The 13789-nt window shown below is 46.4% G+C and overlaps 1 protein-coding gene across 3 annotated transcripts in view; it reads right to left on the reverse strand.

Moving 5' to 3' along the window:
- LOC139025344 (uncharacterized) overlaps nucleotides 1-12414 on the reverse strand; it is an 18392-nt gene extending 5978 nt beyond the window's left edge. Inside the window, exons 1-2 of one of the 3 annotated variants that reach the window (XM_070440418.1) lie at nucleotides 12196-12414; nucleotides 11435-11624 (exon numbers count right to left, since the gene is read on the reverse strand). In XM_070440418.1, the coding sequence (XP_070296519.1) occupies nucleotides 11435-11624; nucleotides 12196-12200 (195 nt within the window). In that variant the 5' untranslated portion in view covers nucleotides 12201-12414. Of the gene's footprint in view, nucleotides 1-5210; nucleotides 5297-8091; nucleotides 8564-11434; nucleotides 11625-12195 lie in introns of those variants that run through there. The other 2 variants (XR_011476915.1, XM_070440419.1) reach the window with 2 other exon arrangements.
- Between the last annotated feature and the right edge of the window lie 1375 nt (nucleotides 12415-13789).

A 13789-nucleotide genomic window follows, 5' to 3' on the forward strand; every position in this document is an offset into this window, starting at 1 on the left:
AATCTGTTTGTTAACTTGGCTTTCGAAGACCTTAGAAAGGCAGGGTAGAATAGATATAGGTCTGTAGCAGTTTGGGTCTAGAGTGTCTCCCCCTTTGAAAAGGGGGATGACCACAGCAGCTTTTCAATCTATGGGAATCTCAGACGATACAAAAGAGAGGTTGAACAGGCTAGTAATAGGGGTTGCAACAATTTCGGCAGATTATTTTAGAAAGAGAGGGTCCAGATTGTCTAGCCCGGCTGATTTGTAGGGGTCCAGATGTTGCAGCTCTTTCAGAACATCAGCTATCTGGATTTGGGTGAAGGAGAAGTGGGGGAGGTTTGGGCGAGTTGCTTTGGGGAGCGCAGGGCTGTTGACTGGGGTAGGGGTAGCCAGGTTAAAAGCATGGCCAGCCGTAGAAAAATGCTTGTTGAAATTCTCAATTATAGTGGATTTATCGGTGGTGACAATGTTTCCTATCCTCAGTGCAGTGGGCAGCTGGGAGGAGGTGCTCTTATTCTCCAAGGACTTTTTAGTGTCCCTGTCACGACTTCCGCCGAAGTTGGCTCCCCTGCCTGTTCGGGCGGTGCTCGGCGGTCGTCGTCACCGTCCTACTAGCCGCCACCGAGCCCTTTTTCGTTTGTCTGTTTGTTTTGTCTGATTAGTTGCACCTGTGTTTGTTTTGGTTTCGTAATGAGCTTCCCTTTATTTAGGAGTTTGACCCGCCCTTGTTTTGTGCGGGATTGCGTTGTGTTTTGGTTGTGTTTGGTTGTCTTTTGGTTACGTGTGTGTGTTTTGGTTTTTGCAAGTGTTTCTCTGCGCCCTGTATGTTCGGGCTTATTCATTTTTTTGTGAAATAGTAAAAAGGTATATTTTTCCCAAGCGGCTCTCTCTCTGCGTCTGATTCTTTCACCCACCTAGTCCCGCGTGACAGTCCCAGAACATTTTTGAGTTTGTGCTACAGGATGCAAATTTCTGTCAGAAAAAGCTAGCCTTAGCTTCCCTAACTGCCTGTGTATATTTGTTCCTGACTTCCCTGAAAAGTTGCATATCACGGGGGCTATTCGATGCTAATGCAGAACGCCACAGGATGTTTTTGTGCTGGTCAAGGGCAGTCAGGTCTGGAGAGAACCAAGGGCTATATCTGTTCCTGGTTCTACATTTTTTGAATGGGGCATGCTTATTTAAGATGGTGAGGAAAGCACTTTTAAAGAATAACCAGGCATCCTCTACTGACGGGATGAGGTCAATATCCTTCCAGGATACCCGGGCCAGGCTGATTAGAAAGGCCTGCTCGCTGAAGTGTTTTGGGGAGCGTTTGACAGTGATGGGGGGTGGTCGTTTGACCGCAGACCCATTACGGATGCAGGCAATGAGGCAGTGATCGCTGAGATCTTGGTTGAAAACAGCAGAGGTGTATTTGGAGGGCAAGTTGGTTAGGATGACCTATGAGGGTGCCTGTGTTTATGGATTTGGGGTTGTAGTTGGTGGGTTCATTGATAATTTGTGTGAGATTGAGGGCATCAACCTTAGATTGTAGGATGTCCGGGGTGTTAAGCATGTCACAGTTTAGGTCACCTAGCAGCACGAGTTCTGAAGATAGATGGGAGGCAATCAGTTCACATATGGTGTCCAGGGCACAGCTGGGGGCAGAGGGAGGTCTATAGCAAGCTGCAACGGTGAGAGACTTGTTTCTGGAAAGATGGATTTTTAAAAGAAGAAGTTTGAATTGTTTGGGTACAGACCTGGATAGTAAGACAGAAATCTGCAGTAGATTGCAACAACGCCCCCTTTGGCAGTTCTATCTTGTCGGAAAATGTTATAGTTAGGGATGGAAATTTCAGGGATTTTGGTGGCCTTCCTAAACCTGGATTCAGACACGGCTAGGGCATCCGGGTTGGCAGAGTGTGCTAAAGCAGTGAATAAAACAAACTTAGGCTTCTAATGTTAACATGCATGAAACCAAGGCTTTTACGGTTACAGAAGTCAACAAATGAGAGCGCCTGGGGAGTAAGAGTGGAGCTAGGCACTGCAGGGCCTGGATGAACCTCTACATCACCAGAGGAACAGAGGAGGAGTAGGATAAGGGTACAGCTAAAGGCTATCAGGTCGTTTAGTGTGTTCAGAGCAGAGAGTAAAAGGAGCAGGTTTCTGGGCGTGAGAGAATAGATTCAAGGCATAATGTACAGACATAGGTATGGTAGGATGTGAGTACATTGGAGGTGAACCTAGGCATTGAGTAATGATGAGAGAGATATAGTCTCTAAAGACGTTCAAACCAGGTGATGTCATCGCATATGTGGGAGGTGGAACAACATGGTTGGTTAAAACGTCTTATGGCTGGGGGCAGTATTGAGTAATATTTTTGAAAAAAATAGAAAAAATCTGCACCACATTGGGTTGCAGGAGAGTGTTTTGAAGTTGAGTTTTAGAAAAAAATATAAAAATATGTGCAAAGAAAAAGATATATAAAGATATATACACGGGACACAACAAGACGAGGACAAAAGACGTCTGACTGCTACGCCATCTTGGATAAAGCTATGGGAATTTGTTGAGCATGAAAAACCCAGCAGCATTGCAGTTCTTGACACAAACCAGCGTGCCTGGCATCTACTACCAAACCCTGTTCAGAGACACTTAAATCTTTAGTCCTCTGAATGGCACACATCTACAATCCATGTCTCAAATGTCTAACAGGCCTACAAATCCTTCTTGAACCTGTCTCCTCCCCTTCACCTACATGGATCTAAGTGGATTTAAAGCTAAAATATGAACCTTTTGGGCGACCCGACCAAGTGATTGGTTATAAATATGTAATTCTCATTGGAAGCATGTCTAAGAAGCTGTAGATCTGTTCTACGGGAAGCTGTAAATCTGTTCTACAGGAAGCTGTAAATCTGTTCTACAGGAAGCTGTAAATCTGTTCTACAGGAAGCTGTAAATCTGTTCTATGGGAAGCTGTAGATCTGTTCTACGGGAAGCTGTAGATCTGTTCTACATTCTACGGGAAGCTGCAGATCTGTTCTATGGGAAGCTGTAGATCTGGTGCTACATTTAGACGGGAAAGCTGTATCTGTTTCTATGGGAAGTGTAGATCTGTTCTACGGGAAGCTGTAGATCTGTTCTACATTCTACGGGAGCTGTAGATGTGTTTGGAAGCTGTAATCTGTTCTACGGGAAGCTGTAGATCTGTTCTACATTCTACGGGAAGCTGTAGATCTGTTCTAATACGGGAAGCTGTAGATCTGTTCTACATTCTACGGGAAGCTGTAGATCTGTTCTACGGGAAGCTGTAGATCTGTTCTACATTCTACGGGAAGCTGTAGATCTGTTCTACATTCTACGGGAAGCTGTAGATCTGTCTATGGGAAGCTGTAAATCTGTTCTACGGGAAGCTGTAGATCTGTTCTACATTCTACGGGAAGCTGTAGATCTGTTCTACGGGAAGCTGTAGATCTGTTCTACATTCTACGGGAAGCTGTAGATCTTTTCTACGGGAAGCTGTAGATCTGTTCTAACGGGAAGCTGTAGATCTGTTCTACATTCTACAGGAAGCTGTAGATCTGTTCTACGGGAAGCTGTAGATCTGTTCTTACAGGAAGCTGTAGATCTGTTCTACATTCTACGGGAAGCTGTAGATCTGTTCTATGGGAAGCTGTAATCTGTTCTACGGGAAGCTGTAGATCTGTTTACATTCTACGGGAAGCTGTAGATCTGTTCTACGGGAAGCTGTAGATCTGTTCTACATTCTACGGGAAGCTGTAGATCTGTTCTACGGGAAGCTGTAGATCTGTTCTACATTCTACGGGAAGCTGTAGATCTGTTCTACAGGAAGCTGTAGATCTGTTCTACATTCTACGGGAAGCTGTAGATCTTTTCTACGGGAAGCTGTAGATCTGTTCTACGGGAAGCTGTAGATCTTGTCTACATTCTACAGGAAGCTGTAGATCTGTTCTACGGGAAGCTGTAGATCTGTTCTCAGGAAGCTGTAGATCTGTTCTACATTCTACGGGAAGCTGTAGATCTGTTCTACAGGAAGCTGTAGATCTGTTCTAATTCTACAGGAAGCTGTAGATCTGTTCTACATTCTACAGGAAGCTGTAGATCTGTTCTAACAGGAGCTGTAGATCTGTTCTACATTCTACAGGAAGCTGTAGATCTGTTCTACAGGAAGCTGTAGATCTGTTCTAATTCTACAGGAAGCTGTAGATCTGTTCTACAGGAAGCTGTAGATGCAATATGTTTGGACACACTTTAGAGCATGCTTCCGGTTATCTGCACACACACAACACACACAACACACACACACACACACAACACACACACACAACACACACACACACACACCACACACACCACACACACACACCACACACACACACACACAACACACCACACACACAACACACACAACACTACTGTAGTAGGGACATACTGTAGTAGAGACATACTGTAGTAGAGACATACTGTAGTAGAGATACTGTAGTAAAGGCATACTGTAGTAGACATACTGTAGTAGAGACATACTGTAGTAAAGCCATACTGTAGTAGAGACATACTGTAGTAAAGGCATACTGTAGTAGAGACATACTGTAGTAAAGACATACTGTAGTAGGCATACTGTAGTAAAGGCATACTGTAGTAGAAGACATACTGTAGTAAAGACATACTGTAGTAGAGACATACTGTAGTAAAGACATACTGTAGTAGAGACATACTGTAGTAAAGGCATACTGTAGTAGAGACATACTGTAGTAAAGGCATACTGTAGTAGACACACTGTAGTAGAGACATACTGTAGTAGAGACATACTGTAGTAGAGACACACTGTAGTAAAGACACACTGTAGTAAAGACATACTGTAGTAAGGCACACTGTAGTAAGACACACTGTAGTAAAGACATACTGTAGTAAAGACACACTGTAGTAAAGACTACTGTAGTAAAGGCACACTGTAGTAAAGACACACTGTAGTAGACATCCTGTAGTAAAGGCATACTGTAGTAGACATACTGTAGTAAGAGACATACTGTAGTAAGGATATTACTGTAGTAAAGGCATACTGTAGTAAACATACTGTAGTAGAGACATACTGTGTAAAGGCTACTGTAGTAGGCATACTGTAGTAGACACACTGTAGTAAAGACATACTGTAGTAAAGGCATACTGTAGTAGACATACTGTAGTAGAGACATGGCATGCTGCTTCGGCTCACACTAACCATTTACCTGTTCTGCACTCTGGCGATAAATCTTTCTCTTTAAACTACCAGCGTATTTTCCCACAGACCCTGGCAGCACCTCCAAAAGGTTTTAGGTGGTGAGAGAGAGATTATAGAGAGGGGGAAGAGAGAGAGAGAGAGAAGGGTAGAGAGAACAGAGAGAGATAGACGGAGGGAGAGAGAGGGAGAGGTAGAGAAAGATAGAGAGAGTGGAAGAGAGAGAGAGAGAGAGAGAGAGAAGGGTAGAGAGAAGAGAGAGAGAGAGGGGTAGAGAAAGATAGAGAGAGGGGAAGAGAGAGAGAGAGAGAGAGAAGGGTAGAGAGAGAGAGAGAGGAGAGGGGTAAGAGAAAGATAGAGAGAGGGAGAGAGAGAGAGAGAGAGAAGGGTAGAGAGAGAGAGAGGTAGGAAAGATAGAGAGAGGGGAAGAGAGAGAGAGAGAAGGTAGAGAGAGAGAGGGGTGAGAGAGAGAGAAGGGTAGAGAGAGACAGAGAGATAGACAGGGAGAGAGAGGGAGAGGGAGAGGGAGAGAGAGAGAGGGGTAGAGAGAGACAGAGAGAGAGAGGAGGTAGAGGTAGAGAGAGAGAAGGGTAGAGAGAGACAGAGGGAGAAAGACCGGGGGACAGAGAGGGAGAGGTAGAGAGAGAGAAGGGTAGAAGAGAGAAATATGGAATTAAGGCAAGAAAGGATAGCTGGAACAGCTGAGAAGGGCGTGTCAGGACAGTCAGGTAGGTACAGAGTGGTCAGGTAAGTTACAGAGTGGTCAGGACAGTCAGGTAGGTACAGAGTGGTCAGGACAGTCAGGTAGTTACAGAGTGGTCAGGACAGTCAGGTAGGTACAGAGTGGTCAGGGGCAGTCAGGTAGTTCAGAGTGGTCAGGACGTCAGTTGGTAACGAGTGGTCAGGACAGTCGTTAGGTACAGGTGGTCGGACGTCAGGTAGGTCAGGTGGTCAGGACAGTCAGGTAGGTACAGAGTGGCAGGCAGTCAGGTAGGTACAGAGTGGTCAGGACAGTCAGGTAGGTACAGGAGTGGTCAGGACAGTCAGGTAGTTACAGAGTGGTCAGGACACGTCAGGTAGTGTCAGAGTGGTCAGGACAGTCAGGTAGGTCAGAGTGGTAGGAAGTCAGGTAGTTACAGAGTGGTCAGGACAGTCAGGTAGGTACAGAGTGGTCAGGACAGTCAGGTAGTTTACAGAGTGGTCAGGACAGTCAGGTAGGTACAGAGTGGTCAGGACAGTCAGGTAGGTACAGAGTGGTCAGGACAGTCAGGTAGGTACAGAGTGGTCAGGACAGTCAGGTAGTACAGAGTGGTCAGGACAGTCGGTAGGTACAGAGTGGTCAGGACAGTCAGGTAGGTACAGAGTGGTCAGGACAGTCAGGTAGGTACAGAGTGGTCAGGACAGTCAGGTAGGTACAGAGTGGTCAGGACAGTCAGTAGGTACAGAGTGGTCAGGACAGTCAGGTAGTTACAGAGTGGTCAGGAAGTCAGGTAGGTACAGAGTGGTCAGGACAGTCAGGTAGGTACAGAGTGGTCAGGGAGTCAGGTAGTTACAGAGTGGTCAGGACAGTCAGGTAGGTACAGAGTGGTCAGGACAGTCAGGTAGTTACAGAGTGGTCAGGACAGTCAGGTAGTTACAGAGTGGTCAGGACAGTCAGGTAGGTACAGAGTGGTCAGGACAGTCAGGTAGGTACAGAGTGGTCGGCAGGAATGTCAGGAGTCAGGTAGTTACAGAGTGGTCAGGACAGTCAGGTAGGTACAGAAGTGGTCAGGACAGTCAGGTAGTTACAGAGTGGTCAGGACAGTCAGGTAGTACAGAGTGGTCAGGACAGTCAGGTAGTTACAGAGTGGTCAGGACAGTCAGGTAGGTCAGAGTGGTCAGGAGTCAGGTAGTTAGCAGAGTGGTCAGGACAGTCAGTTAGGTAGAGTGTCAGGACAGTCAGGTAGGTACAGAGTGGTCAGGCAGTCAGGTAGGTACAGAGTGGTCAGGACAGTCAGGTAGGTACAGAGTGTTCAGGACAGTCAGGTAGTTACAGAGTGGTCAGGACAGTCAGGTAGTTACAGAGTGGTCAGGACAGTCGGTAGGTTAACGAGTGGTAGGACAGTCAGGTAGTTAAATATGAGAGGAGGTGGTTCTTACCTGTGGACAGGCTCTGTGCTCTTCTCCTCCTCACCCACCGAGGATTAGCCTCCATCACTGCAATGGCGTTCCTTGTTCCCAAGCTGAGATGAGGTTTACAGTACCCCAGATCCACACTGCTCCAAGGCTGAGGGTAGGGCTGTTCTTGACGGTGTCCCAGGCAGACCATTCCCCCTGGTGCCCGAGGCTACCCTGGCCCCCAGGCTCCCCCTGGCCACCAACTAACTAGGGCTGCTGTTGATTGAGGTGCCCCCAGGCTAACCCCTGGCCACCAAGCTAACCCTAGGGCTGCTTGTTGACTGAGGTGCCCCCAGGTAACCCCTGGCCCCCAGGCTAACCCCAGGGCTGCTGTTGACTGAGGGGCCCAGTTGGCTCATGGTGCCCCCAGGCAGAGGGCTGGGCTGCTGGGCTCTTTTAAGACCAGGCAAGGGATTGGTGGGTCTCTGGAGGGAGGTGAGGCCACTGCACCTTGGAGGCCGTGTGTTGCTGTTCATCACCTGGTAGCCATCCTCTTGGTCCTCCAACTTTGCTGGTCTGTTGAGGGACAGTATCGCTGTCTATTGTCCTCAATCTGTTCTCAAAGACACTCAGTGCAGGGGTAAAGTGGGTCATGGCTGACCAGGGGTACTGTGGATGGGGAGGCTGTAGCATCTGTGTAGATAACTGCTGCTGTCTGCTCTGAGTATATTATCTCTAGTGGACTCTACTGTGGTCTCTGGTGATATTATCTGTCGTGGACTCTACTGGTGGTCTCTGAGTAGATATTATCTCTAGTGGACTCTACTGTGGTCTCTGAGTAGATATTATCTTAGTGGACGCTACTGTGGTCTCTGAGTAGATATTATCTCTAGTGGACTCTACTGTGGTCTCTGAGTAGATATTATCTCTAGTGGACTCTACTGTGGTCTCTGAGTAGATATTATCTCTTGTGGCTCTGGTACAGTGTTTGTGTAATGTTATCTTTTGTGATCTGCTCTGCTGTCTCAGAGTAGTTCTCAGTGGTGGACTCTGTATTGGTGTAGATACTATCTCCAGTAATCTGCTCTGTTGGGGCTCAGCGTAGATAATATCTCCAGTATCTGCTCTGTTGGGGCTCAGAGTAGATACTATCTTCATTAGGTTCCGTCTCGTTATTCCTGCGTTGACTCCTCTGGTGTTTCTGGTCTCTCCAGTGGACCAGGATCCATCCAGCATGGACCTCAACTCCTCCAGACGCTCATGGATCTAGAGGAATGATCATCAGTCAGCCAATCAATCAGTCAACCAACCAGTCAACCAATCAGTCAGTCAACCAGTCACCATCAATAATCAATCAAAATCAGTCAGTCAATCAGTCAATCAATCAGTCAGTCAGTCAGTCAGTCAGTCAGTCACCAATCAGTCAGTCAACCAATCAATCAATCAGTTAGTCAATCAGTCAGTCAATCAGTCAGTCAGTCAGTCAACAATCAGTCAACAGTCAACCAATCAGTCAGTCAACCATTCAACCAACCAATCAATAAGACCTAGACAACCAGGCGAGAGGAGTTCCTAACTTCAATTAAGACCTTGACAACCAGGCAGAGGCGTTCTAATTCATCAATTAAGACTTGACAACCAGGCCAGAGGAGTTCTAACTCATCAATTAAGACCTTGACAACCAGCCAGAGGAGTTCCTAACTATCAATTAAGACCTTGACAACCAGGCGAGAGGAGTTCCTACCTCATCAATTAAGACCTTGACAACCAGGCGAGAGGAGTTCCTAACTCATCAATTAAGACCTTGACAACCAGGCAGAGGAGTTCTAATCATCAATTAAGACCTTGAAACCAGGCAGAGGAGTTCCTAACTCATCAATTAAGACCTTGACAACCAGGCCAGAGGAGTTCCTAACTCATCAATTAAGACCTTGACAACCAGGCAGAGGAGTTCCTAACTCATCAATTAAGACTTGACAACAGGCGAGAGGAGTTCTAATCATCAATTAGACCTTGACAACCAGGCGAGAGGAGTTCCTAACTCATCAATTAAGACCTTGACAACCAGGCAGAGGAGTTCCTATCATCAATTAAGACCTTGAAACCAGGCGAGAGGAGTTCCTAACTCATCAATTAAGACTTGAAACAGCAGAGGCGAGAGGAGTTCCTAACTCACCACTACATAAATAGAGACCTAAGAAAACAACATAGCATGGCAGCAACACATGAGTATTGGTAGCAACACCACATGACAACAACATGTTAGCAACACAACATGGTAGCAGACAACATAGTAGCAGCATAAAACACGGTACAAACATTATTGGGCCCAGACAACAGCACAAAGGCAAGAAGGTAGAGAGAATAATACATCACTCAAAGCAGCCAACTGTTAGTAAGAGTGTCCATGATTGAGTCTTTGAATGAAGAGATTGAGATAAAACTGTCCAGTTTGAGTGTTTGTTGCAGCTCGTTCCCGTCGCTAGATGCAGCGAACTGAAAAGACAAGCGACCAAGGGATGTGTGTGCTTTGGGGACCTTTAACAGAATGTGACTGGCAGACGGGTATTGTATATGGAGGATGAGGGCTGCAGTAGGTATCTCAGATAGGGGGGAGTGAGGCCAAAGAGGGTTTTATAAGTAAGCATCAACCAGTGGGTCTTGCGACAGGTATAGAGAGATTACAGTTTACAGAGGAGTATAGAGTGCAGTGATGTGTCCTATGAGGAGCATTGTTGGCAAATCTGATGACCGAATGGTAAAGAACATCTAGTCGCTTGAGAGCACCTTCACTGCGATCTATAATTACGTCTCTGTAATCTAGCATGTGTAGGATGGTCATCTGAATCAGGGTTAGTTTGGCAGCTGGGGTGAAAGAGGAACGATTACAATAGAGGAAACCAAGTCTGAGTTAAACTTTAGCCCTGCAGCTTTGATATGTGCTTGAGAGAAGGACAGTGTGCCATCTAGCCATACTCCCAAGTACTTGTATGAGGTGACTACTCAATCTCTAACCCTCAGAGGTAGTAATCACACCGGTGGGGAGAGGGGCATTCTTCTTACAAACCACATGACTTTGTTTTGGAGGTGTTCAGAACAAGGTTAAGGGCAGAGAAAGCTTGTTGGACACTAAGAAAGCTTTGTTTGTAGAGCGTTTAACACAAAATCCAGGGAGGGCCAGCTGAGTATAAGACTGTATCATCTGCATATAAATGGATGAGAGAGCTTCCTACTGCCTGAGCTATGTTGGTGATGTAAATTGAGAAGAGTGTGGGGCTAGGATCGAGCTTGGGTACTCCCTTGGTGACAGGCAGTGGCTGAGACAGCAAGATGTTGTGACTTTATACACTGCACTATTTGAGAGAGGTAGTTAGCAAACCAGGCCAAAGACCACTCAGAGACACCAATACTCCTTAACCGGCCCCCAAGAATGGAATGGTCTACCGTATCAAACGCTTTGGCCAAGTCAATAAAAAAATAGCAGCACAACATTGCTTAGAATCAAGGGAAATGGTGACATCATTGAGGACCTTTAAGGTTGCAGTGACACATCCATAACCTGAGTGGAAACCAGATTGCATCCCAGAGAGAATACTATAGACATCAAGAAAGCCAGTCAGTTGATTATTGACAAGTTTTACCAACACTTTTGATAAACAGGGCAAAATAGAAATCGGCCTGTAACAGTTAGGATCAGCTTGATCTCCCCTTTTAAATAAAGGACACACCGAGCAATAGGAACCTCCCCAGAGAGGAGAGACAGGTTAAAAAGGACTGAGAACGGCGCTGATAGGGGCTGCAACCTTAAAGAAAAAAGGACCTAGACAACCAGGTGAGGGGAGTTCCTAACTAATCAATGACTTGATCAATCAAGTAGAAGGGAGGATTGAAAACCCGCAGACACTCTTCCCTCCATGGAATTGACACCTCTGTGTTAGACAGCTGGGGCTACGTTTACACAGTTAACCCTGGTCTTTTGACCAATCACATCAGAGTAGTCAGGTAGCAGCCATAGTTACACAAACCCAGAACCCTAAAGTGTATTATATATCCAGGGGTTGTACGACTCAATGTTAACCATCTGAACCAACCAATCAACCAACCAATCAACCAACCAACCAATCAAGTAGACCCTACCATGTTGGCCAGGTGGTGCTCAGCGTTCAGCAGGTTCCTCCCTGCAGCATCCAGCTCCTCCAACTCCTCCAACTTCCTGTCAATCTGGACATCCATCTCCATCTCCACAGCCATTGGCTCCTGGTCATCCCTCCCACAATGCAACACTCTCTCAGAGAAAATACACTCCCGAGTGTCCTCCATCCACGATCTGTCCATTCAAAAGGGTGGCGGGGGAAAAGGAAGAGAGGGAGGGAAGAAGAAGACAGACAGACAGTGAGTAAAGCCATGAACAGGACATAATGATGATGGTATCCAGACTTAACACTTTATGATAGTGGAGGAATTCACTTCCTCAAATACTCTACGGAACCCGGAACCACAGAACTAACAGAACTATGGAACCCATGGATATAACAATAACTATACCGACCTCCCCAACACGTGTTAAATTACTGACAAAGCCTGCCTGACAGACTAGGACATCCTGTTATGATCTGAAACAGCTAACAGGCTCCAGTCATAGTGACTCTCAGCAGGCTACAGTGGGACTATGAAAGAAACTCTATCTTAATTCAACTACTCTCCATTCCTATCTCCTCACCTCCTTCTCAAAAATATTGGAGGAGTGTGTCCAAGGTCTCTTCACACAGACCCTTTTCTCCAATGGGGTTTGAGAATGAGGCGAGGAGAGAGGATGCAAGAAGTCCAAGAAAGATGAATTCAGAAAGAGCCTCTGATTGAGTCAGAAGGGGCCAGTATGGTTTATATCATCTGCTTACATCATGGCCAGGTAGGTCCTGAAGAAGTCCTGCAGGTGAACAAACTGTCGTAATCTGTCTCTGTTCTCCTCTACGTTCCTCCTTAATTCCCTCCAAACCCCCAGGGCTCCCTGCACCTCCACCCCCAGGAAGGTCACTCTCTCTGGGCATAGCTCCTCAAGATAATCAGTCTGTCTCTGGAGCTCCTCCACCTCTTCCTTCAGTACAGCATAATTAACCTACAGGGAACAATGACAACAGGTTGAATTATGATATGGATGGATGGAAGGAAGGAAGGAAGGAAGGAAGGAAGGAAGGAAGGAAGGAAGGAAGGAAGGAAGGAAGACTAGAGGCAGTAATACTATCTAGAAGTGGGGGGGACGTAGAGGACTAGAGAGCAGTAATTACTACTCTATGAGGTGAGGGGGGGACGTAGAGGCGACTAGCAGAGCAGTAATACTACCTAGAGTGGTGGGGACTAGAGGGACTGGGAGCAGTAATACTACCTAGAGGTGGGGGGACTTAGAGGTATAGAGGAAGACAGTAATACTACCTGAGGTGGGGGGACTAGGAGGGACTTAAGGGACTAGAGGAGGCATTAATACTAACTAAAGGTGGGGGCGACTAAGAGTACTGAGGGCAGTAATACTACATAGAAGGTGGGGGGGCGACTAAGGGACTAGACACTTCAACGCTCTACAGTCTTCCTGTCTTCTTTCATTGAAGGAAAAAGTAGAGACTTTCAAGAAATCTCCAGGTCTTGAAACACGCGCGATAGTGGACTTAAAAGAGCACTTCCTTCACTTAGTATATAACAATATAGTACATGTGGTGTTGGTTAGATGTCCGTCGTGTAATAGGAACAATGGCTAATTGTGGAACAAGAAGGGAAGCCCTCCCTCCTCTCTCCTCCTTGCTTCCCTTGTTTCACAAGCTGTCTGTTTCCTGTTGTGTTCAGAGTTCTCTCTCCACTCTGACCCACAGAGACCGTGAGCCCAATCAGCATGCATGAACCCAACCTGATTTCTGTTCCATTAAGGATGTAAATGTACAAACATGCCATCACACACAGAGTGTTATTGTCACTCAAGGATGTGTGTTCTGTACTTGTGGTGTGTGTGTGTGTTTAGTGTGTCTGTCACAAAGAGTTGGAGTTTTAGTGGGTGGTGTTGTGTGTGCCAGTCCGACATTTGTGGTTTGTCATACCGTACCCCCAGACTGAAACACACATATGTCTGGAATCTGGACCCAGTGAAAACAGCAGGACCAAATGCGGGTCTATAACATAACTGAATAACTGTGCAGTCATTGAATCAGCCATCCACCTATGAGTAACTGAAAAACTGATGAAGTGTGTCACTTCCCATCAGAAGACTTCACAATTATTAGCTTTACTGGTTCTGTTGAAAAACAGAAGCGACTTGACTATGTCTAACATACGTTCTCTCCATTCATACCGTACTCCGGACTGAGAAAGTCTAAATAAACACCTTCACACGCCGTGGCCATCCACCCACCCCGCCACCCCGCATCCATCCATCATCCATCCATCCACCGCCCAGCCGTCACGCACCGTCGTTCCGTCCGTCCGTCGTCCACCCCTTCCTTCCTTTCC

This window comes from Salvelinus sp. IW2-2015, unplaced genomic scaffold, assembly GCF_002910315.2.
Source record: "Salvelinus sp. IW2-2015 unplaced genomic scaffold, ASM291031v2 Un_scaffold2528, whole genome shotgun sequence".
Taxonomy (NCBI): domain Eukaryota; kingdom Metazoa; phylum Chordata; class Actinopteri; order Salmoniformes; family Salmonidae; genus Salvelinus; species Salvelinus sp. IW2-2015.